At 45.2% G+C, this 24,178-nt stretch overlaps 1 protein-coding gene and 1 pseudogene across 1 annotated transcript; one reads left to right on the forward strand and one right to left on the reverse strand.

Moving 5' to 3' along the window:
• Positions 1-326: 326 nt before the first annotated feature.
• On the reverse strand, positions 327-22,932 carry NCF1 (neutrophil cytosolic factor 1). The gene is made up of 11 exons (XM_038375856.2): positions 22,695-22,932; positions 21,242-21,322; positions 19,824-19,899; positions 15,098-15,263; positions 14,075-14,130; positions 12,756-12,878; positions 10,803-10,910; positions 9,613-9,730; positions 6,874-6,981; positions 4,818-4,954; positions 327-2,663 (listed from the first exon to the last, which is right to left on the reverse strand). Exons 1-11 carry the CDS (start codon positions 22,764-22,766, stop codon positions 2,545-2,547), a joined length of 1,164 nt encoding a protein of 387 aa, XP_038231784.1. The 5' UTR covers positions 22,767-22,932; the 3' UTR covers positions 327-2,544.
• On the forward strand, positions 18,174-18,287 carry LOC119844886 (annotated as a pseudogene).
• Positions 22,933-24,178: the final 1,246 nt, after the last annotated feature.

A 24,178-nucleotide genomic window follows, 5' to 3' on the forward strand; every position in this document is an offset into this window, starting at 1 on the left:
CGCAGGCCCCTAAGCGCTGGACATAGCCCCAGCCGCGCGCCAGCCACGGCAGGAGCCAGCCCTAGCCCCTCGGTCCCTGAACAAGGGCAGGAGGCCTGGGCCCAGCTGCCCCCCTTCCACCAGGCACCCCCGCTCCCCTTTTCTCCCCTCTCTAACCTTTGCTTCTTTTTCACACAGAGGGGGCCTGTGTCCATGGCAGCTCTGGGCCCCGGGCCCCACCCTCCTCCCTGAGCTTCGCCCTCGGCCCATCTCCCTCCTGGCCCCTGATGCCGGAGCAGCTCAGAAGCTGAGCCTGAAAGGGGGATGGAGAGGAACCAACGCAGGGAGAACCTCAAAAATGTTTTAATAGAGAAGAAAAGCAAAAAACACCGAACGGAGACTGAACATACTTGGAAAGAGCCCTCTGGCTCGCTCTCTCAAACCCCCCTCGCATGGGGAAGAAAAGGCCTACGTACTGACATTGCCGGCTCAACGGGGCAGGCACGGTCATTTGGTTATATGCATAAAGCAGCATCTATCACATTAGCTGATCCTGTCTGTCACTGAGGTCTGGAAGTGCTACCAGGCAGTTCTGCCAACTCTCGCCCATTTATCACAAGTCTCATGCTATTTGGTGTTTGGTATTTTTTAATGAAAGCTGAGGTTCTTATGCAAAGTAAGTTTCTAGCCTTTATGACTGCAGAGAAAAGCTTGAAAACGCCTAAAGCCTCAAAAATCAAGACGGCAAATCCAAGAATCTCAACTTTGTTGTGTAAAAATCTCATGATTTTTAAGACAATCCCGTGATTTTCATGGGGCCGACTTACTGTTTTTAAACCCGATACAAATAATAAATGAGAGTCTCTACACGTTTTTCTGTTTTCCCATTAGAAGGCAGGAGGGAGCCAAATTTTGTTAGACCCTAGCAGCCCTTGGACACTTTGCAAAAGTTATCAGTTACAATTACAGCCATAGATTGTTACTGTAGATAGCCAGATGGAATTTCCTCTTTGATATCAACATCTTTTGTAAGAGGCCTGTGGTAAACCCACTGTGCAATAGCCACTGCATGTTGGGAAGGATCTGTCAGGAAATCCCTTTCTTCAGTAACTCTTGCAATATGCCACTCAACTTTTGTTGAACGTGTAGCAGATCTTGGCTGCAGGAGTCAGATTGCAATTCAGCAGCTCTTTTCTCTGACTTGTTTAATCAATCAGTCATTTAGCCAACATGAGTGTATTACACACATAAAATGCCTTTTCAAACCACAGACATATTTAGCTAGTAAAACACTGTACTGGATTAAGAGAGATGTATGTATTAACTTTACATGGGAGTCTCCTACAATAACAGAGTCACAAAAATGGCTATATTACAGAGCAAGCTAATAAGTGCAAACCATATCATCTAGGTTCCAAGTTCAAATGGTGGGAAAAGAATCAACTAAGAATCTCTTATTGCTCGATGCAAAAAAGTCAGTGAAGTCCCAGGTAGCCCAGAAGGGGCTGCAGGTCAATGAGAGACGAGTTCACCCAACAGCTCATCTGATCAGTGCCATGATCAACTGTAACAAGGAGTCCGGTGACATGTTAGCCCTGGTCTACACTGTGGGCGGGGGGAGTCGACCTAAGATATGCAACTTCAGCTATGCGAATAGCATGGCTGAAGTCGGAGTATCTTAGGTCGACTTACCTGGCCATGACGATGGCGGCGAGTCGACCGCTGCTGCTCCCCCATCGACTCTGCTTCCGCCTCTCACAAGCTGGAGTTCCGGAGTCGATGGGGAGCACGTTCGGGGATAAATTTATCGCATCTAGACAAGACACAATAAATCGATCCCTAATAGATTGATCACTACCAGTTAGAGACACTAAGATTTATTTGGGCATAAGCTTTTGTGGGTAAAAAACCCACTTCTTCAGCTGCATGGAGTGAACCTCCTCATCAATTATTGGGAGTGGACTACATCCATCCCGTCTAAATTGGCCTTTAACATTGGTTCTCCATTTGTAAGGCAACTCCCTTCTCTTCATGTGCCAGTATATATTTATGCCTGTATCTGTAATTTTCAGTCCATGCATCTGAAGAAGTGGGTTTTTTACCCACAAAAGCTTATGCCCAAATAAATCTGTTAGTCGTTAAAGTGCCACCGGACTCCTCTTTATTTTTGTGGATACAGACTAACACGGCTACCCCCTGATCCTTGATCAGCCATATTTTGTGTAGCAGATCATAGTAAACTTTTTTTTAAAATGTAATCAGTTACTGAGAATATCTTGCCGAATTCTGTCCTAGTGCACCAATTCAGCCTCATTGTACTCCCTGGGATTGCACAAGTATAAATGAAGACTAAATTTGTCCCATCAAGGTTAGAACAATTCAGATTTGTTGAGAGGCTGAATTATATGTGGAACCTTAATTGAAGTGCCATAACCTGTAGCTCTGAGAAACTCTATGACGACTGCCACTCTCGTAGTGGTGCCAACATTCACCAGAACTGTCCAGTCTGGCTACAGAGTCCTGGCAGAGAATAAGCATCAGCTTTATATTTTTTCCCCAATGGGATCATTTGATCTTGTTCTTCGTGCTCTCTGTACAACGATTCATGATCAGGTCCTTACTGGGTCGTGGCGGAACAGCCGGTTGGGCCTTGGACACATTTTCCACCATTTCATTTTTCTCTCCTACAAATGACAAGACATAAAAATATGTGAAAGTTCCATGCCAGGACCACTTTAATATCTATGCATATTGGTCTGGGACTTTCAGAGGAGGCCAAGTGACATAGGTACCCTAGTCCCAGTGAATTTGATCCCAGCATAAAAGTGTGATGTCAGTGGGTCCAAGATCAAGTACTAGATTGGCTCCTTCTAAAGGGAACACAGCGGCTGAAAAAATGATTTACAATCTGTGAAGGATTTGTTAGCATCAACCCCCATAAAGCCATCACTCTCTTGTTCTAAACATTCAAAAACTTCCACCTGGGGAAAGTATTTTTCCCTTCCTTCTCTCTACATTTTTCTGTGGTTTGCTTTATTCCTGGATTTCAAGGCCAGACAGGACCATTAGATCATTAGTCTGACCTCCTGTGTAACACAGGCCAGAGAATTTCATCCACCTATATCATATGATAATTTACTAAATATGGGCCCAATCCTATATGAGGTGAGAAGCGCATCTTGAAAGGTACTGAGCATCCTCAATTAGCCTCTAGTCAAAGCAAGAACAAAGCACGTACTTAACTTTAAGCACCTCCATTGAGTTCTGTGGGAATTAAGCAGGTGCTTGGAGTCAGGCTCATGTTTATACGTTTTGCTAATAGGGATGGACACATGCTTAAAGCTCTTTGCTAAATCATGGCTCTAATGAGGTGCTCAGCACCTTGTAGGATCAGGCCCTTGATTAGTTGAGGGGGCTGATGTCACAACATTTTTTGATTCACCAAATTGCAGGCAAAGAGCCAGCAGCAGAGTTTGGATCAAGTTTCAAGTTGTCTCTTGGGTAGCTGGCTGGTTCTTGCTCAGAATCTAGCTGATCGCTGGATGTGGGGTTGGGATTCAGGAAGGAATTTTTCCCCAGGTCAGATTGGCAGTGACCTTGGAGGGTTTCACCTTCCTTTGCAGCATGGGGATATGGGCCATTTGCTAGGTTCATCTGGGTATATCACAATCAATTCCCTGCCATTGCAGGGGCTCAGGCACTGGATGCACCTGAGTCTCTCCTATTTTCTCTCTGTGGCTCATGATAGTCTAGTCTCTCAAAGGCTATAACACTTTGGTTTAATTTCAGTTGTTGTGTATGGAGTGCGGGTGGCCTGTGTTAGACAGGTCAGATTAGATGATCTGCTAATCCCTTCTAGCCTTAAACTCTAGGCCTATAAAGTCTGGATCCAGAGGTTTGGTGTGGGTCTCTCTCTGTCTAACTCAATGTGTTATTTAGCTTGCCGTGTTGCTCCAAGATCATTGTATAGCTTCCCATTCACTAGGAACGTCACAAATGCATCACTGGGCTTTCCATACATTACCTCCCATTATTTGCAGGCATTTAAGACATTTCAGAAATCGGAACTCAGTTTCAACCCTTTGGGGGTTAGTACCTGCCCTTCTGGGGCCTGCCCTATTTCCACCTCCATGATTTTTCATACGCTCAATGCCCTGCTATTCCAGAAATGAACCTATGCATCTCTTGAACTCACTCCTTCTGCAGTCTTTGCTTCAGTGGCCTTTCCCTTTTACTTTTTCCATATATGTCTAACTCTTTGTATGAAACCCACTTCCCTATTTACTGCTTGTAGAAAACTGCTTTGTCAGGATTGCGAGAGACTGTAACCACCATCAGATTCATCGGCCATTTCATAATGAAGACAATTTCTCTAGAGCCCCTCAGTCTGTACCGTTCTAAAGAGAATAAACCAAACTCCTTTGTAGCCTGATGCTTGTAAGCACTGAGCACCCATAGCCATCAGTGAAGGCAATGGGAGGTGCACATGTTTGGCTCCTTGAAAATCTGACTCTTGGCCATTCCTTACAGTCTGGATTGACCTGGCATTGATTTGGTTGCCTGGAACTGCTGTAGAAGTGCTGTGTGCAGCTCAAAATTAGACCAAGTGGCCGTCATTAACTCTGGTGTGTGGATTCTCTCTCTGTCACAAACACCCCTGAGCAACATCAGCAAGGTATGAGGACTTGCCGTGTGGTGGATAGACTAGGAAGCGTAGTGATGTCCACCAGCCCAGAGACCTAATGCACATAAGGGTCTCCTTGAGTACAACCATCCTCACCCCCTGCCGTACATGACACAGGCTTTCAGTCTAGTGGGTACGTCAGACTGAAACTTACTGATAGTGTTGGACTTGTTCTGGAGATTGCTCTGCATCTTCATCTTCCTATACTTCATGCTGTTCCGTCTGTACATCTCCTGGCTGATCTGTCTTCGGCTTTGCTTGTGGATGCTCTTGACATTTCGGATGGTCGACCTGCGTAGAGAAAGAGTGAATCTTTCAGCTTTTGCCATTTTAGCTATCTATTCTTTCTTACTTACAGGTTCCCACAGGTTCTCTTGTAGGTCTGGCAGAGTCTCATCCTGAGGAGAGCTCATTGGATTTAGCTTGTGATTGCTTTTGATTATCCCAGGCAAAAGGACCATGGATTAATGTCAGCAACTAAGAGTAACCTTATGTGGTTTGTTGTGTAAAATGAGTCAGGCAACATCTAGCTGCTATGAATGAATGGTTTAAAAATGAATAAATAAGTGTGAAGCCAGGATATAATTACAGTAAACAGCAACGCTTACTTAGTTCTTCCATCGAGCTCAAAATACATTGCAGAGGAAGGTGAGCATCAGTTACTTGCCTTAGATCACATAGCAGATGAGTGGCAGAGTGCCCCATCCATTGGTCCACATTGCTCACCTATGCCTATTTATATCCATTGTTTCTGGTATACAACCAGTGTAATTCCGATGTAGGAATTCATGGCTATCAGAGCATTCAGATTGCGTGTGTGTCATACACACACTAAAATACTGGTCCATTTGATGTCAATGGCAAAATTCCCATAAATTTCAGTGGGATCAGAACCTGGCCCATAGAATGATCAGATTACATGATTTAGGAAGCCTGGTTTCAGCCTGTTTCCTGAGCTACACCTATCACACACAAATAAAGTACTGTACAAAGTGAAAATAAACACAAACACAAAGACATGCGGCCCAGATTCCCAGCTGGAATAAGATAGCATGCTGCCCCTGGGAGTTCTGAGCAGGTGTTTGCCTCTCTTTTGGGATCTGAACTAAGACCAACTCATTTTCATAACCGGTGCATCAAACAGCTATGAGCAGATGGCACCTACTATTTATCCCGGCTATTTTTTTACACTGGGTTCATACTGTTTACCTAAGTGTGAGAGGCTTCATACTCCATTACCATACCTCCATTACCCTCCTAAAATTTCAACACTCTTCACATCTGTGAAATTACATGCACCCATTTCATAGCTGCCTTAAGTAGAAGCAATTATCTTCACAATGGGAGGTATGTGTCCCTTACAAGCGCTCCTTTGTTTGGATAATGCAAGTCAACAGCAGAGCTTTTGGGTGCTTAACCAGACTGAACCCAAACTCATTGCTTTTCGTGGTTCATCCCTCACTTGTATTATCTTTAGAGTGTCTCTCTCTTTCTGTGTCGTGACAACTGCATACTCCAGTGACTGGTGCCCTACAGATATTATAGTTTGACTAGATATTTACTGCATGGACATCAGTGAGGCTATGCCAATCCACACCCGCTCAGGATCAGACCACAAACTGGATTTGGGAGCTTATGTACGAAACCTGCCTTGGAATGATGCAGAAATGAAGAGAGACCATTTAACTCTGCACTTTCCAGCAGTTGTTGCTGTATCAGCACCGGGGAGTTTTATTGCCTTTTATCTTCTCTATCAAAACAAAATCCCTTCCATTAGCTCAAATCCTCCCATCAGATTAGCTAGTTTGGCAGCTCCGATTAGTCGAATCTCTGCTCAAAGACGCAGCGAACACAGTTTGAAAGCAGAATCCAATCTGAAAATTAACCAAGATTATCCCCAGAGAAGAAACTTTGCAGGTAGACACCTAGAGGTAAATCCGAGTAGAGAGAGTGCTCGAGCGAAGGCTGCATAGGAGGAAGGCTGTTCTGAAAAAGAGTTTAGCATCCTCATATCCCAGTAATGTCAATGGTTACTCAGCAGGCACCTTGCAAGATTGGTTCCTTTGTCTTTCTTTTCAGAAAGGAAGCCTCATAGCAACCCTCCTTCCCCCACCCCTCACATAGCACTTAGGTAGTTCCTCATTTCTAGGGCTGGTTCGCTTCATCACACTGTCTCCACAGGGCAATCAGACCCTGTTTGACCACCCTACCTTCTAGGAGGGGCACCTCTGTTTCTCAGCATATTCTTCACAGGGTTGTTCTCTTCCCCAGATTTGTGCAGATACATGGAGGGGTAGTAACCGGTGATTTCTTCCTTCCTGGGGTGCAAAACAACATCACTTAAACCTACCACTCCTTGATCAGCACAACAGCATGTCTGCAAATCAGGGGAACAACTTACCAAGGGATTCGTGGAGGATTCTCCATCACGGACAACTTTTAAATTGAGATGGGATGTTTGTCTAACAGGTCTGCTTGAGGAATGATTTTGGGGGAAGTTCTGTGGCCAGGGTTCTACAGGAGGTCAGACTAGATGGTCCTTTTTGGCCTTGAAATCTATAAATCTACCATCCTGGCATTTTAGCAGTTCTGGGGTATTATTTTTAACCTCTAGTAGTGGTGACAGCTGACAAAGCAACCTGCTCATCTTCTCCTCCACCTCAAAACCTGCCTGCAGATACCTCAGAGACTTTGTCTGTTCTAGAGAATGAGTGGATAAGATCATTACACTGAGAAATGGATTTTAAGGCCTGATCTAAATTCCATTAACTTGTAAGGGAGTTGCATTAAGCCCTTAAAACATTGCTCATAGTGTCTTAAAGCGTCTGTTTTATTTAAGCAGTAACAATTAAGGTGCAAAGCATTGCCTGAGGCTTAAAGACCACCAGGGAGTCGCTGATGCTCTATGGGACAATGCAGCTGATTAACAATAGCTGAAAATGCCCTGCACCAGGATTGCTATAGCAAACCAACAGCTCCCTCCACCACCACCCACCCATTACCTCCATGGACAGTTACAATACTTGGCACTTCTATCACACTTGTACATCCTCATTGTTTGTAATCATTAACTAATGAATTATCCTCACAACATGCCTGTGATGTGGCCTTTACCCTTCCCATTTTACAAGTGAGGAACCAGGACAGAGCAGTTAGGTGAGTTGCCCTAGGTCATAGATGTAGTGGGTATTAGGAGCCGGCATTAGAATGCCAGCATTCCTGGTTCACAGGCCTCTGATCAGAGCACACAGGACATCTCTCTGGATTGGGTGATACAGTTTCAAAAGGCACGTAGTGAATGCTTGCAATGCCCTAAACATTAGCCAATCAGCTGGCTAGAATCCATCTCAATGTACCATTAATTCTATGGCATACAATAGATCATTACACACTCAAACACTATGTTAAAAGAGCATCACTAAGATTGCAAAGCCATGCACACAAATGTTAGGAATTGCCAGAATTAGGATGGCCTGTGCAGCCTTAATTTTGACTCCCAAATGCAATATAATATACAATACAGTCGATAATTAGGTGCTCACATCCTATTTTTCCCCACAGGCCCCCTGCCGCATTCAGTGCGCAGATGGACGGTGCTCACTGAATGAGCAGCTATTCAGTATTGTTTCAGAGTAGCAGCCGTGTTAGTCTGTATTCTCAAAAAGAAAAGGAGTACTTGTGGCACCTTAGAGACTAACAAATTTATTAGAGCATAAGCTTTCGTGAGCTACAGCTCACTTCATCGGATGGCATCCGATGAAGTGAGCTGTAGCTCACGAAAGCTTATGCTCTAATAAATTTGTTAGTCTCTAAGGTGCCACAAGTACTCCTTTTCTTATTCAGTATTGTGTTGTTCAAATGCGTGGTGCCAGGCCTCGTTTACTGCACACGATTCAAACCCGGCTCTGAAGACAGAATTACTAATTTCCCCGTAGGCTTTTCTCCCTACTGGCTCCCTGTCCAGTCTCCCTCCCCACGCTGCCCAGCCAGGTTCAGTTCTCCCCCAAACTCTGTCTCTTTGTCGGATCTTATTCTCCACCTCCCACACATTCCCATTCTCCTTGCCCAGCAGGTCCCCATCTCCCTCAGCCCCTCACCAGCCATCAGGCCCAGTTGTGATTTGCACCCTCTGAGAAGCTAGACGTTCATGCTTCTTCAACCCCATCCCCTTGGCCCTTTTCCCCCTGTGCAGTGAAGTCAGGCAGCTTCCTTCTCCATGCAACTTGGTGCCAGCCGCAGGGTTACTGAAAATACTTAAGAGCTTCCCTGCTTTCCATTCCTATGCCTTGCCCCAGCGTGACCCACAGCAGTGCAGTTTCAGGGGAAGTTCTGCTCAGATAAGGCTGGAATAGGCTCACTGTGAACAGAATCTTCAGGGCTTCTAGCTGTGCGACAGCAAGTCTCCACTGAGCAAGTGCCACCTGCTAGTTTTGAAAAGCTTATAACTTGGCCCAATTTGTCACGGGGATGGCAAAAGGCACATCCCTGACACAAAGGCAACATACGTTTCAAGGTCCTGCTCCAAAGCATGGGGGCACTAAAGCTTTTAAAGGAAAAGGTCTCCCAAATAGTTTAATACGGAGAGAGTGGGGAATCAATGTATTTTTCCCCAGCCTCCTTTTTGGGAACAGCTCAATGTCTGGGGTGAAATTCCACACCACCCTGCCTCCAAAAAATCTATCTGAGGCAGACACCTAGCATGGCAAACTTCAGCCCAAATGATTGAAGTTTGGCAAAATTATAAACAACTGAAAACAGGGTCTTATAATGGGAAGTGTTAGCCGACCTTAATAATGGGTGATGCTACCAGCCTCGTTTATAACCACCACCCTATAATTTATGTTGGTAAATAGATTGAATGGCCAGGTTCTCTCTCTCTATCCCTCCCCCAGAGTGGCTCAAAGAACCAAATCCCATTTACCCTGACATGCGATTTGGATTTTTCTTACCTGACAACCCACCAGCCATCAAGTAGCTTATGGATAACCTCTATGGTGTCTCCTTCTTTCAGTGTCAGCTCATCATCCTCAGCAGCTGTGTAGCCTTTTCTGACAACAAAGAGCTCCCCTGAGCACAAGATAATAGAAACAAAGGCTTAGAGGATGCATTAGGTGTTAAAATCCAAGGAAAGGCTCTTCAGTGATCCAGACCACAGCTCCGGAATGACAGAGAACACACAAACAATGTATCCCATTTTAAACAAGACCCAGGATGCTTTGGGACTCTAAGCTGCATAGTTTGGATCCAGATTTGGACTTCTCCAAAGTTTGGTGAGGTTCAAGTGCTGGGGTTAGATTTGGGCCCCTCTCTAGTTTTGAGCCAATATGGCAAGACCTCCAACTTAGTTAGAAGCAGTCAACAAAAGCAGGGAGAGTCATTTAACAATGCTGAATAGTAGTCCAGTAATTGAGCTTCCAAGGACACAATGAGGAACAAGGAAGTACAATGCTCGTTCAAGCTGTTACAATCTTTCAAAAACCACCAAAATATGACGTTAGTGCAAAGAAGCATGAGCCTACAATAACTTACCTTCTGGTGTGAGATATGCCTTATGGATGTGAACACTGAAGGTTAATAAAAAAAACCTGTTACATCTTTCAATAGAAAAAAGCCCTTCCATGGGTCTTGATTCCAGACAAGGACTTGGAGGGATCCTGCCTGTATTAGCCAGTCAGTCTGGGAACTACAGAGCACCAAATCCACAGCATATCTGACCCTTTCCGGCCTCCCTATTTCTTGAGGCTCGATACCACATCTTGCTTATGTACTAACTCGTTAATGAAATATACGTGCAACAGTCTCATAGTAGCCACCAGCAAAAAAAAAAAAAAGAGACCATGCAACAATTCCTAGAAGTTGAACAATCATCTATATAGTGTGGAGTCTCAGGTTACTGGGAGCTCCTGAGGTCAATAGTGAGGAACCTAAACTATAAGCGTCATTGATCATGGTGCCACTGCGTGGGAATTCAAACAGCACTGGCTATACTCCTGAAGTCCAGCCCTAGCACATACTGGCTCACTGTACATTCGGAAATGGATCATCTAAGTGCAGTTTCTTCTAGGATTACTCCAGAAGCCTGGTCAGAAACATGGAGATGTCCAGCGTGGATCAATTGGTGGGGGTTTGTTCTTTTTACCTGCATAGTTCGGATCCTGCTCTTCAGATTCATCAGGACCTTCCATAGGCTCCAGGTAAGCGGCTGGGACCCAGCCACGTTTATTCTTTACCTGACAGAACCACCAGCCTGTAACAAAGCCAGCACAGCAGACTTTACTATTCACTGTAATGCCTTGTACTTGACAGGCTGCATCTCCAAAGCCTGTACAAATAAACTCTCAGCCCAGGCCTGTGAGCGAGGGGGGGAGTCATTAACCACATTGGAGAGAAAGGGGAAGAGAGAGAAACAGAGAGGTTAAGGGACTTCCTTGAGGTCACACACAGTCTCTAGCAGGCTGGAGAAGAGAATCCATGTATCCTGTCCTTGTTCTTTAACTGTGGGACAATTAAACGGCAGAACCATGGGACAACCTATCTTGATATTCAATTTCAGGGCTTACTGTTGTGCCTCTCCTACCAATGAAGCATCAACAGCATAACTGGAGCTGTCCAGGGCTTCCAAGCCTATAAAATTTGTTAAGATTCTCTAAGGCCCTGTCTACATTTAGAAGTTTACCAAAGTAGCTGTTCCAGAATATTCTAGAAAACATTGAAGGCAACCTAACAAAACCCAAACCCTGGATCTTTTAATTGACTATTGGACTGGTCATTAAGGAGCCTCTGTTTGGAAAGCAACAGGATGCAAAGGAGTGGAAGGGGGACTGGGAAGAGCTGTTGTAAGGATCATCGGGGTAAAGAGGCTACTGTGTATGTACAAATAAGTCATGCATCTGCCTCTGAACACTTCACAGTGACTTGACTGTGCAGGAAGGGAAGCCATCAGTGTTTCTCTGAGTAGCTCCTGTAGGTCACGGTTTAGAAGTGGTTCTTTGTGTCAATTACCATGACAAACCAGAGAGGGGAAGTCCACTTTTGTTTTGTAACCATACGGACCGTAAATTTAGAAGGTTATTTCCTTGTTGGGCAGCAATCCCACGAGTCATGAGGGAAGCTCAAAGGGCTTTCTCGGATTGCATCACAGCCTCTCTAAGAGATGTCCTCTGTTATGTGACTCCCTGTTTTCCTCACTCGGGGCAGAATTGTGATCATAGAGTGCTTGCTGTCTTTACAGAACTGTACATTATATTATATATAAATAAATGCTCTCAGCTTCCATACTTAGGGCACGGAATTTCTTAAAACACATTTTGATACATAGATGCTCACTTAATTACTCCCTTATTATCATCTCTTTGTCCTGCGGTAGCACCCAGGAGCCCCAGCCTGGGACAAGAACCCTCCTGTGCTCGGTGTTTGAACAAAAAGATGGCCCCTGCCTCAAAGAGCTTCCCGTCCACACATCGAGTACCTTGCGGGTCTAAAGCGCCGCACAAGCTTTCACTAGCTCAGCCACCCCTCAGGAGGGAGGCAGGGGCTCTGATTTACAGACACACTGGGAGGAATTCCTCCCTGCACTGTGGCTATGTTGCCGTGGTTGCACCTGTATAGAGTGGCTGGAACAATTCGTACAGTGGGGGAGCCGAGAGCCATTGAATCACACTGTAAACCCTGGATATGATGGAAAGCACTTCAAGCACCCCTAATTCCATCACCTATGCACAGTGGCCTCAGAACAGCCAGAAGGCTTCTCTGGGGGGTACCTCCAGCAGAGAGGTGGGTGCAGGATTCCCCCATCCCAGCTATCCCTGCTGCCTTAACAGCCCAAAGCAATTGGAAAGGCACGTTGCCTCCCCACCTAGCCCCTGCTGGGGGCTCAGCACTGGCGCGGTCACAAAATGAGTCAGAAGCAGAGTCAGGAAGGGAACCCAAGTGTGCTTAGCGCTCAGGTCTGTTCCCAACCCATTAGGCCTTGCTACTTCTGTGAAAGCGGCTCTGCAGACCTAGAGATAGGCCCAAAACAAAATCCCTGTCTCTACAATGGGTTGAAACAACATGCTGGATCTGAGCAGCCCTCCACAGCAATGGGCTTTACCGCTTTCACTCTTCTCCACAACCTCCACCACGTCCCCAGTTTTCAGAGCCATCTCAGAGCCAGAGTTCTTCTCATAGTCAGCAATCGTTCGGTACGTCTGCAGGATGATGGGGCCAGTAATGTCTGCAAGAGAGAAGCGGGGACAGGATTTCAGGAACTCTTGTCATCGTTTTCCATCCAGCACAGTTCTGTTGATCGCCCAAAGAGAAGTTAGGGAAACTCCACAGAACCTCAGTGGAAAGTCCAAAAGTTTCTCACACCCTAAGGTGTAGCAGTTCTGGTGTTCTCACCGCCCTCAGGACAATGGAGTTCCTCTAGCAAGGATCAAGAAAAACAGCAGCAAGAATTATAATTGCACTAGCAAGACAGCCACTGCTGCTTAAGGACCCCAAATGATTGTATTCATTGCAAAGTAAGCAAGCAAGCAGTAGTATTTAGCATGTCGCGTAAGTGTCCCAGAAAAGGTTTGCCCATCACAAGTTGCCATCACTCATGGCATTTGCAGAAGGGATGGGCAGCCCCACAAGCCGAGCAGGCCCCTGGCTGAAGGTTTGAAACCTTACAAGTAAAGGAGAATGGATTTGACTTTCAAGGAGACCTCACCTACCCACTCCAGTCATGAATGGGAAGCGTCTGGACTGAACATGTATTATGTACAAAAGGAGAGAGGGCAGCATATCAATGTTCTGTAGGGTGCCCCAAGCATGAAGAGAGGAACTTGGTTTCTGTTGAGTTCTATCGAGAAACAATGCGACTGCGGCATAAGGCCCCAGTTCTGCAAACAATTTAAGCACGCGTTTCAATACATTCTTACTGGGCATGTGTGCTTTGCTGGATCAGGGCTGACTGTGCTGTTGGAATGCAACCTCCAATACAATGCATTCACCAGTGTATGGTGAGAGCATGGCCTGGAGGCCCCGTTGACTCCTTCCGGGTGCATGAGTCTGGCACTTAGTGCCACAGTGGGATCTGTATTGGACCCGCTTTGTGGCTGCCATTCCTTTAGGCTGGCATGGAACCCTCCATTCGCCATTCCAGGAGCAGTTTCTCTATTCACTACACGCACCCTACAGGCTGCTTCCTCAGAGATGGCCGTGCTGCTCTCTGTGCAGCTGGCACCTCCTGCCCCATGGCTGAGGAGATCTGCTTTGCAGCAGGGCCAGCCCTACTGTACCAAGGGGCAAGGAAGCTGGTGCCCTGTGCTGAACACTGTCCCACCCTAGAGATTATTCTCCCACGATACCGATGGAACCATGTGCTCACTGTGGCTAGAACGGTTGCTTATGAGCATCAGAATAAAAACCACCACTTTTTCTTACCTGCGACATTTTTCTTGGAGTCCTTTGGCACTAAATATGTCTCTGGTTTCTTGATGCTAGATAAACAAGAGTTAAGTCAGTTTAATGCCAGTGGATGCTGACCCTTTGTTTTCTCCCCAGTCCTATCAGCAACAGGGTTCCCTTCCCTCCATACAAAGAGCATAAAAACAGCCATACTGGATCAGACCCATAGTCCATCTAGCCCAGTACCCAGTCTCAGACAGTGGCCAGTACCAGAGCATCGGGGGAGTGTACAGAACAGGGCAATTTGGAAAGATCCATCCGTTTTCCCCTCCTGGCTTCTGGCAGTCAGAGGTTTAGGGTTGCCCCGAGCATGGAGTTACATCCCTGACCATCATCCCTGCACCTTCAGGTCCAGTGTAGATGTATCCTTAGAAGACAGGGAAGGCCATTAGAGGGCTCATCAACTATTTAAAGAGATAGTACCCAATTCCTATGCGATACAACAATGAAAATAACCTCATCTTTGGGCAGAGGCTGGGCCTGAAATACTTCAGCCCGATAGTCACTCAATCTTTCTGAAAATTTGACCTGAAAAGGGGCTTAGAATGGAAAAGTGCAGGCAACTAACTATAGCTGTTGTTAGTACTCCGGCTATGTAATATATTATATCATATCATATCATATCATATATTATTTATATGTTCCAGGATGTTAGTCTCCTATTATGTTAATACAAGGAATCTGATCACGTTAAATCGGAACATCAGCAATTGAGTGGGTGAGAATTCTTCCCCTTCTCACTTGGGTAAGGACAAACATAAGAAAGTTGCATAGAAATGTGTAGGTTACAAATTTAACATCAAGTTGAGTTAGATTCGTAGATTATAAAACCAGAAGGGACTATTGTGATCATCTAGTCTGATCCACTGCCTAACACAGGCTGCAGGGTTTCCCTGAATTAATTCCTGTTTCAACTAGAGCAGATCTCAGAAAAATACCTAGACTGGATTTTTAAGCGGCCAAGATGCCCTGAGTTCTTGTGGAAGTGGCCATACTCACTGGCTGTCTGTGGGTGGGTTCAAGTCATCAGGCCTGACTTTGAAGAAGTTCAGAACATGGGAGCATCGGGAAATCTTGTGTGGCAGATTCAGTAAGGCGTAGCAGTATTCACTCAGCGTGCCTTGCCTGTTCTGTGTAGATCGGTGGCCATCAAACCATTTGGGTGCTAGAAAAGAGGAAAACCAGGGAGACTTATTTTTTGTGACTAGCGCTTTTGGTAGAGTTGCCTTGGTAAAGGTAGAGGTCACCTTGATAACGAATATCAACCTGAAAAAGAGCTGAGGAGAACCCAAAAGGTTCTAATCTACAGTGACTGTTAGTCAGATGGCTTCTTGCTCCCTCCTAAGGTAACGGAGTTTGGGAGCATCTCAAAGCATCCTTAGACGCTACAGGGGACATTTTTGAAAGTGGTGGCTACTGCTGACACCAAATGGGTGCCATCCGTGCAGCTACATCCCAAGGGTGCTTTGGAAAAACGTGACAAACATTTTGAAAGGCCCATTGTCAATATGGAGCTAAGTTTTAAAGAAGTTCTGCTTCCGGAGCACAGAGTTCCTCCTTTTGTTAAGCAAGCAGCAGAAGTCCAGTGGCAGCCAGTTGCACACCTTCTAAGCAGAAGCTCTGTAGCGAAGACAGACAGAGCAGTTTTGTGGAGAGAGTACTAATCTGAGCAGATTACTTCCAGCCCCACAAGGGAACTGGCTGACGAAGAGCGCTGTACAGATCACAACAGGAAGACCCCATGTTAGCGCTGTGGAGCTCTAACGTAATCCCCACAGCCATCACCAGGGTAAGCCCACCTCAATTTAGATTAGCCTTTGTTCTAAACGGCCCTGCTTCATTTACATGAGGTGGAGAGATCCCCTCTCTCTCTCTAACGATCACAGCGCAGGCTGAAGCTTTATAAACACAGTCCTGGAGAAGGAAAAATATTGACCACTGCCTCTGAGCCACATCGTTATACCAACCTTACCTCCACCCCCTGTAGACAGCGCTATGTGGAGGCGGAGTAACCACGCCCAGGGGAGAAGCTCTCCCGTCAGTGTAGGAGCATCTTCCTTTAAGCACTCCAGTGGTGCAGCTGCATCAGTGTCGACGCAGCATGTTAAGTGGTGACCTATCCTAAGTAACGTGCCTAAGGTCACCCGGGAAGAATGCAGCCAAACAGAGACGTGACGCTGGGTCTCCACTCCTAGTCGAGTGCCCTAACCACTGGCCCATCCCACTTCTTAATTCCGAACAACTTCCCTATGCAGCAGGACCATGCTATTACCACCCTTTGGCAGGCAGAAATCTGAGACACAGAGAGGCTAAGGGAAGGTCCAGCCTTAGAACACTACAGCAGTGGGACTCTCCTATCAGCATCGGTAATCCACCTCCCTGAGAGGCGGTCGCCTGATCAATGTAAGAATTCTTCCGTCCATTTTGCGCTGTTTTCACCCAAGGTTAGTATAGTTACATCTCGCGGGGGCATGGATTTTTCACACCCACAAGAGACATACCAATACCAATGTAAGCTCCCAGTGTAGACCCGGCCTGGGTAACTCTAAATTCACACAGGAAGTCTGTAGCAGAGCAGGGAACTGAACCCGGGTGTTCCAAGTCCCAGGTAGTGCTCTAAGTAGGGTCATCCTTCCTCTCGCTTCCACACACCATTGAATTGCCATGTGTTGCTAGCAGCAGTGATCACACCTCAGACTTAGCGACAGGAGATGCCCTGTTAAGAGAAGCCCTACACCTATTGAACAGAAGCCTACAGCTCTCGGATTTAATAATCCAATTTAATCAACTGGAGGGGAAAAAACCTCCTCAGACCAGAAGATGACCAGGAGTGGACAGGTGAAGCTGGTTACTCAACCTGAACTATAATTCATTGTTACATATTATGTTGCTTACAGATTGTTCACACAGGATGGGGGAAAGGTGGGGTGCGCAGGGAGAGGACATATGAGCATGTGCGTTAATTCTTTAAATCTGCAGCAGGAAGACAGGCAGCAGGGAGGCTGGGCTAAGTTATTGGCAGAAGCTAGCGAGAGAATAAATGAACTGTGGAGATAATACAAGGAAATTAATATTCCTGAAATTTTGACTGTCACCTCACCCAGCACATTTGCGTTAGGTAATGAAATGATCAGTACATTGTCTTAAGCACTCTGAAGAACACAGCTGCATGCATAAATTACAATCCAGTGCAACCACTAACTTCACCCATTAACAAGGGAAATTCTTTCAGTTCCTCAAATCAATATTACTATGTGCTCTTTCTGGAGCACACCCATGTGCCTTTAGGCAAATCAGCACTATAAATATACTGGTGGTTACTGCATTCAGGTGGCAGACAGAGAGGAATGAATCTCAACACTGTTACAGAGGGGTGCCATTTGCATTTTGATTCATTCTTTCCGGGGAAATGAAAGTCTATCTTGATGTAGGTCTTTTGAAGGTCACCTCGGTACCTCACTGTCAAATGTTATTTGTAATTTGGGAACCTGTAGTTTATTTGTGTAGGTGGAAGCCAAGAAAATTCCCTTCTAACCTGTAGGGTCCCCACCCATAAACATGTATTTACTCCTAGCCAGAGACTGTATTTCCCTCCCCCACTCTATGGGCCACATGACCAAAGAGCTTTGCTCCCACGTAGGCACCTAAATGGTCAGATTTTCAGATGTGCTCAGCACCTAGCTGGTCCCATCATTCTCAGCTATACTAGTAACTTCATGCCTATCCTGGTACAGACAACACCGCAGGCTTCGAGCTCTTTGGGTCAGGCTTATATTCATTTGGTGTCTTGTGCAACATACGGCACATTAAAGACTGCACATTGCTGTGGCAATTGTAATTCTCCAGCGAGTCCTTTGAATTTTATAATGGAGAGTGGTTTCCTGCTGTTTATTCTGCACACATACAGGCTATATGCAAGACAACAGGGCAGAGCTTCAGCTGTGTTTTCCCAACATACTATTAACTATTTCTTAATGAAGTTTTTTGTCTGTTTCTTTAATTTATTGAGAAAAGTGGAACAACAATTTTTTCCTGCTCGTGTTACTCAGAAAGGTCTGAAGGGATTTCATTCATATTCGCTTCTCAGCCTTTATGGCTAAGATCAAATGTAGTATCTGTTCTTAAATGCATCCGATGAAGTGAGCTGTAGCTCACGAAAGCTTATGCTCAAATAAATGTGTTAGTCTCTAAGGTGCCACGAGTCCTCCTTTTCTTTTTGATTCATAATTTCAGCGACTCCTGTGTTTCACCAGTACTGCTATCAGTGTTACAAGCAGCTCTCCTGGTTATGCTGGTGGATCTTACAACTTCCTCAAACGTACAGATGTTGTTTCTGGGGCCTTTCAGCAAAACCAAGACACTGCCGCTACAGTCTGACCAGAGCAATAACTTTGCAACGGAGCCAAGAATTTTCATGCACCAGACAGGAGGCAGATGAACATACCTCTTCATCTTTCCCTTTACGATCACCACCTTTCACTGCTAAATCCAACTGACCTGATGTTGGGTGTTCCTCATCTCTAAGGGATTTCTTCATTAAAAATAGAGCAACAAATGCTGACAGAGAAATATGACCCCACCCACCACAGCTATTACAGTAACTAATGTCAGCAAAGTGAAATCTTCTTTGAGAAACTACTTGTGTGTAAAATTCCTTATGAGGGCAGGGGAAAGTACAGCGGGGCCTTTGGGGGCATTCCCCCAACCAATGGCACTTGGTAGGTTTGCATTTACCCAAAGGTTACTCAGATCAGTGATAGGGACTAATGCCAAATCCAGCTCCCAATAAAGTCCATGGGCAAATACCTCTTGATTTCCATGTAAGCTTGATTGAGTTCTAAATCCTGCTCCACTTATTCACTCAGGTAATCCCAAGGAAGTATTGTTAACGGCTATTTCTATGCATGCATTGCCTCAGAAGCATTCACAAATTAATCCTCAATCACTCTGAGGGAGATAGGTAGCATTATCCCCATTTTACAGTGAAGGGGAAACTGAGGCACACAGAGAGGTGCAATGACTTGCCGAAGACTGGGAACGGAACCCAGATCTCCTGACTCCCACCGCCTTAACAAGTAGCCATGGGAGCTGGAAAGCTGTCTGTCTGCCAAGGATGGTGCTTAGGCTGACATGGGTCTTTACAGCAGTCGCTCATCTCATCCCTAAATTGCAAGAGGGAGAAGTGGCTGGGACTGAAAATGAGTGTACATTAATGGGGAGCAGTTATACCACTTTCCCTGCATCTGCCAGAAGTGGAGCTATAGGAGGTTACTGATTTGTGATCTGAAACAGTATGTGAAGTGATTGTTTTATTTACAGTAATTTCGTGTTTGTTTTAAACAGAAGCATGTCAGTTCACCTAAAAGCACCTCCCAATTCTGCTAAAATGCCTCTAAAAGCACTGGCATACTTTGCAGCTGTATTGTGTTTTTCTAGAGTTGATCACCTACACTTCAGGAAATACACAACAAGCACAAGTACACCAAGCCGCCTGCGGTGGGTGTTCATTTAGTCACGTCTTCCTCCAGTGGAGAGTTCCAGTTACTACAACAGTCTGCTACTTACACCTAATGGAGTTACTGTATACTTTTAAAGGTCTCAGGACCCATCCCCAATGAAGACCCTGGTGTCTGTGTGTATGCAGACATATTACAGAGGGGCTGCCGTCTCTTTTCATTCCAGCTTCCTGCTTTGAAGAGATTGGCTGCTCTATACATCTACTTACCTGGTAAATGAGGGATGATCCTATTCTCAATGTTGATGTCCCCAGATTCAATGGGAAACATTTCCTTCAAGGATTTCTAACGTGAGAAGAGAAACCAGTATTAGGCACACAGTCCAGTCAGCATATCTAGGCAAAATTCCATCCGATTCCTAGAGTGCTCATTCCTCAGGCTCAGACGGAGGACACCAGTAGAAGAGAGTCAGACCCTGGTTTTCCAAAGACCTCAACTTTGGCCTCTGACTGCACATCCAATGGGGAGCTCAATTTTGCAAGCCCATTTTATAGCACCTAGACAGCTAGCTCGCTGGTTGTGCTGACAAATCAGATAACTAGCATTAAAAGGTCAGATCCTGAGAGTTGATGGCACTCAGCACCTTGCAGGATTGGGCACCCATCAAGGATGTTAGGTAAAATTTTCAGAAGTGCCTACGTGACTTAGGAGCTGGGTCCCATTTTCAGAAGTGACTTTTAGGCACTTAGTCCCATTGCCTTTCATTGAGATTTTAGCTCCTAAGTCTCTTTTGAAAATGGGAACGTTTTACCCTTTAACACTTAGTTCTTAATACAAATTGTAAATAAAGGCAAAGAAATAATCATCAAATAATAGTCTGCCTCCATCTGGGGACCGGAATACTTTCCAAACTGGAATAAAGCTTCACAACACTCATAAGGAAAGGATTGTTATCCAGATGGATAAACACCGTTCATGGTTAAGTGAACCTGAAACTGTCAATAGACTGCAGTGGCAGATGGCTCTATTGGCGTGTGCCACTGGAAATACCAAGTTAGAGAAGCCACTCTCCCAGGAAGCCCTGGGACAGGATGTCTGTACCTTGTGGTAACAAGTTCTCCCGAGGGCAGTTTGTATCCAGCTTAACTTCTCACTTCACTGCAGTAAAATGTCGCTAGAAAGAAAAATCAGTTCCAGACTCCTCTGTCTGGTGAATGGCAAAGGCCCCCTTGGAAGGTGCTATGAAAAGGGACAAGTGCCTTCTTCCAAATCAGCCTAGCAAAGGCTGCTACTTAAGTGGCTAATAGGGTATCTAGGCCACTCAATTCCTGTCCCTCTCCTGGGGAAATCAGATCGCATATGATCCGAGATCAGCTCGCCCAGACTGAATGCTACAAGTTTTATATTATGGTTCTGAAAACATAAGCACAACTTCCATTGAAGTCACTGTGAACCTTCCATGCATAAAAAGCATAGGCATTCCCCTACCACAATGATGAGCCTGTAATAAAGGTTTAGCTAGACAGAATATGGCCTCAAGCCTTCATAACCACATCAGAACAATCTGTATAGCACTCTCCAAAACGGACAGAATTTGGCCTTCGTTATTGCCTTTGAAGCTCCTCCAGCCCTCTGCCCCCGCAAGCCAGACTTTGCCTGAACCAATACCAACCAAGAGTTGACTTACATGAAATTCATATATCTCCGTAAATTTTCGATAGACTAGTTTTTCAGTTAGATCCTGCCATTTCACCAGGAACATGTAAACCTATTGAACAACAAACAGAGTTCAGATTCTGCAGTTTATTCTGTGGGACCCCCAATTTTTACCACCCTGTAGAAACAATCACTGTCTGTGATCCATTTTCCAAGAGATGCCAGGTAGATACTCTTGTTTGCTGGAAAACACACACACACACCCCCACACACATCTAGCTACAATCTATTTCCAAATCTGTGTCAGTAACAATCCTCATTTTTCTCTATTCACAAAAAAAAACTTCAGCAAGCATATATAGTACAGTAGGTTTGAGCACAGGATGGTACAAAGGACTGATTTCCTATAAACATAGCCATTCAGCAAATATCACATAGGACTCTTCCCTCTCCCCCATTCACACTACCCATGGTGCCTGTCTAGACTACCTGCTTGTCTGCTCCTCTCAAATACCCTTGTGCTTTCTTCCACACTTCCCCCACTAATGGAATGCCCCCCAGAACTGATCCATGAGGCTAAAGTCCCATTCTCTTTCATCTCTCTTCCCAAGAAGACTGTCTCCTGTGATGCTTAGAAGAAAATCAGATAACTCTGTAGAGGCTCAGCTGCGGGGCAGTTGAGTAGAGTCAATATTTAACTACAAAAAAATCTAAAAAAAAAAAAAAAGTAGAACTGGTTGAAAACACCTATTTTATTTCCATTAAAATTTTCAGTTTTTTTCCATGACAACAATTCAGAATGAATTTACAATTTTTTTCATTTTGGTTCAAATTTTTTTTTTTTATAAAAAAAATTGAAAATTTCATCAATGTGGAACTGTTTTCACAGAAAATTATTACAGCAAAACTTTTTTCCTCACCCAAAAAAAAAATGTTGATTGAAAAATTTCATCTAGCTCTGTTGTATACAGAGAAAGAGATTAGGGACTGAAAAGGTTAGTCAGAAAATAGAAATGCAAGAGAGACTGGGGAGAAATGGAGAGCGGGGAGCCAGGAGAATTGCTTTTCCAACAGTGGCAAGTGATCAAAACCCCCCAGTGACACCCTCCATATTAAAGCTAGTGATGATTGTGAGCCAGGGCATTCAGTTCCTATTTGCCTCAAAGTTCTTGGTTCTGAGCACCTCTCATTTTGGTTCAGCCTATTACAAAGACAGTAATCAGCCAAGCAGCTGAGATTTGGACCCAAAGTCTCCTGACGTTCTTGGGTGTTCAGGTCTGGAACAGACATTTCTAGCTATAATCCAGTCTGCTGTCTCAGCTCAGAAGAGCAGCAGCATTCCCTCAAAATTTTACTTTTAGAATTTCTCTTTCAAGGTATTATTTAAAATTGAAGGTAAAACGAAGCCGAGGGAAACTATACCTAAAGAAAAAAAAAAACAACCTTCAGTTTATTGCTCTGCAGTGCAATCTCCGAGTACTTACATAATGTTGGCTTGGAAAAAACCTTTTCTCGAAGCCAAGCAGCTCTATGTGTCTGATGTATGTATCTTCCATGGCTGAGGCTGGCCCCTTGTACTGAATGCTAGAATCTGGCTATTTAGCTGGTGGTAGGATAGAGCTGTTTGTCTGGACACTCACTGCTGCCCTCTCCTCCTTCTCTGCCTGCACATCGGGCAACTTCTTGTATCCACCTTGAAAAGGGGAAGTTGCACTGACTATATCACCCTTAGTTGTGTCATCAATTGTTGGTTTTATTAGTGGGCTGTTTCCTGCTGTGAGTCTCAGGATTAGAAGCTAAATAAATCCCTCTGGGTTCAGCTCTCTTCTTCTTTCTCATTGCCAAAAGTCTGTAGACGCCGTGGGGAGAAGGGTGGAGATGCTGTGAGAATCAGGATCCAGAAGCCTCAAGAGGAGAGTGAGGGGGTCTGAACCCCAAAGAATAAGCAACTGAATGAACAGGCGGTCTACAATGTTATTGTGTAGCAATAGATGTCAAGTAAGGTCTTTTGGGAAAGCATGTGATGGCCATTAGGAGATGTGTGTGCAGGTTTGGATTATGAATGTAGGCAGGTGTCTATGTGCAGAACATTGCCACTGGAAACAAGATGCAATGCAGCATCACCGTGCAGCAGTTGTGGGGAGGGAGGGACGGACAAATCAGGCAGGGAGAGGTTGACGTGAAACTAACTCCAAGCACTGAGCATTGTATAACCCAGGGAAAGGCAATGGTGGAGCATGAAAGTTCATGGAAAGTCACTGACAAGGAAACCTGTCTTGGGAAACTAAGGAAGGAGGGAGCTTCCCCTACTCTGTGTAACCATGAACTACCATGGGCTGAGAGAAAGAAAACACCCACTACCTCTGTTACAAGGTAAGGGTTTCTTTGAAGTGAAGGCTATCCACAAATATCTGAGCAGGGGGCTGTCGCGAAACACTGGCTCCCCTCTAGAGCACAGGGCATGCTGGGAAACTGTTCCGAGGCAACAGGTAGCTTCTATTAGAAAAGGGAACTGAGCTAATACAGCAGTGTAAAGGCTGAAGTTGCATCTTTGTGTTTATTTTTTGTGTAACTTGGGTTTGCTTTTCCGCACTATTTCATCTCTGAATCGGTGACATTTCTATTACATAAACTTGTTGTTTATTTTTACCCTGTTGTGCAATCTTCAGCCCTATGGGGACTGATAAGTGGGGCAGGTTTTACTCCCTCAGGGGTGATGAACCAGAAGGGAAAAGTCCAGGTGTCTGGTAGTTAAGAACTCAGGGAGACAGATCTGGGGGAGCTCAGGACCGAAAGGGCTATTGGGGACACCAGGCAGGTGGAAGCCAGAGTGAGACCCTTATGCTTATAGGCTGGCTACTGGGGTCAGAGTTCTGAGCATTAGCAGCATGACATTAAGGCACCCAAATACGAGGGAGAACCCCTTAGTGGTCGGGGTGATCTCCAAAACATCCCAGGGGCATAGTCA

The sequence above is a fragment of the Dermochelys coriacea genome, chromosome 17 (assembly GCF_009764565.3).
Source record: "Dermochelys coriacea isolate rDerCor1 chromosome 17, rDerCor1.pri.v4, whole genome shotgun sequence".
Taxonomy (NCBI): domain Eukaryota; kingdom Metazoa; phylum Chordata; order Testudines; family Dermochelyidae; genus Dermochelys; species Dermochelys coriacea.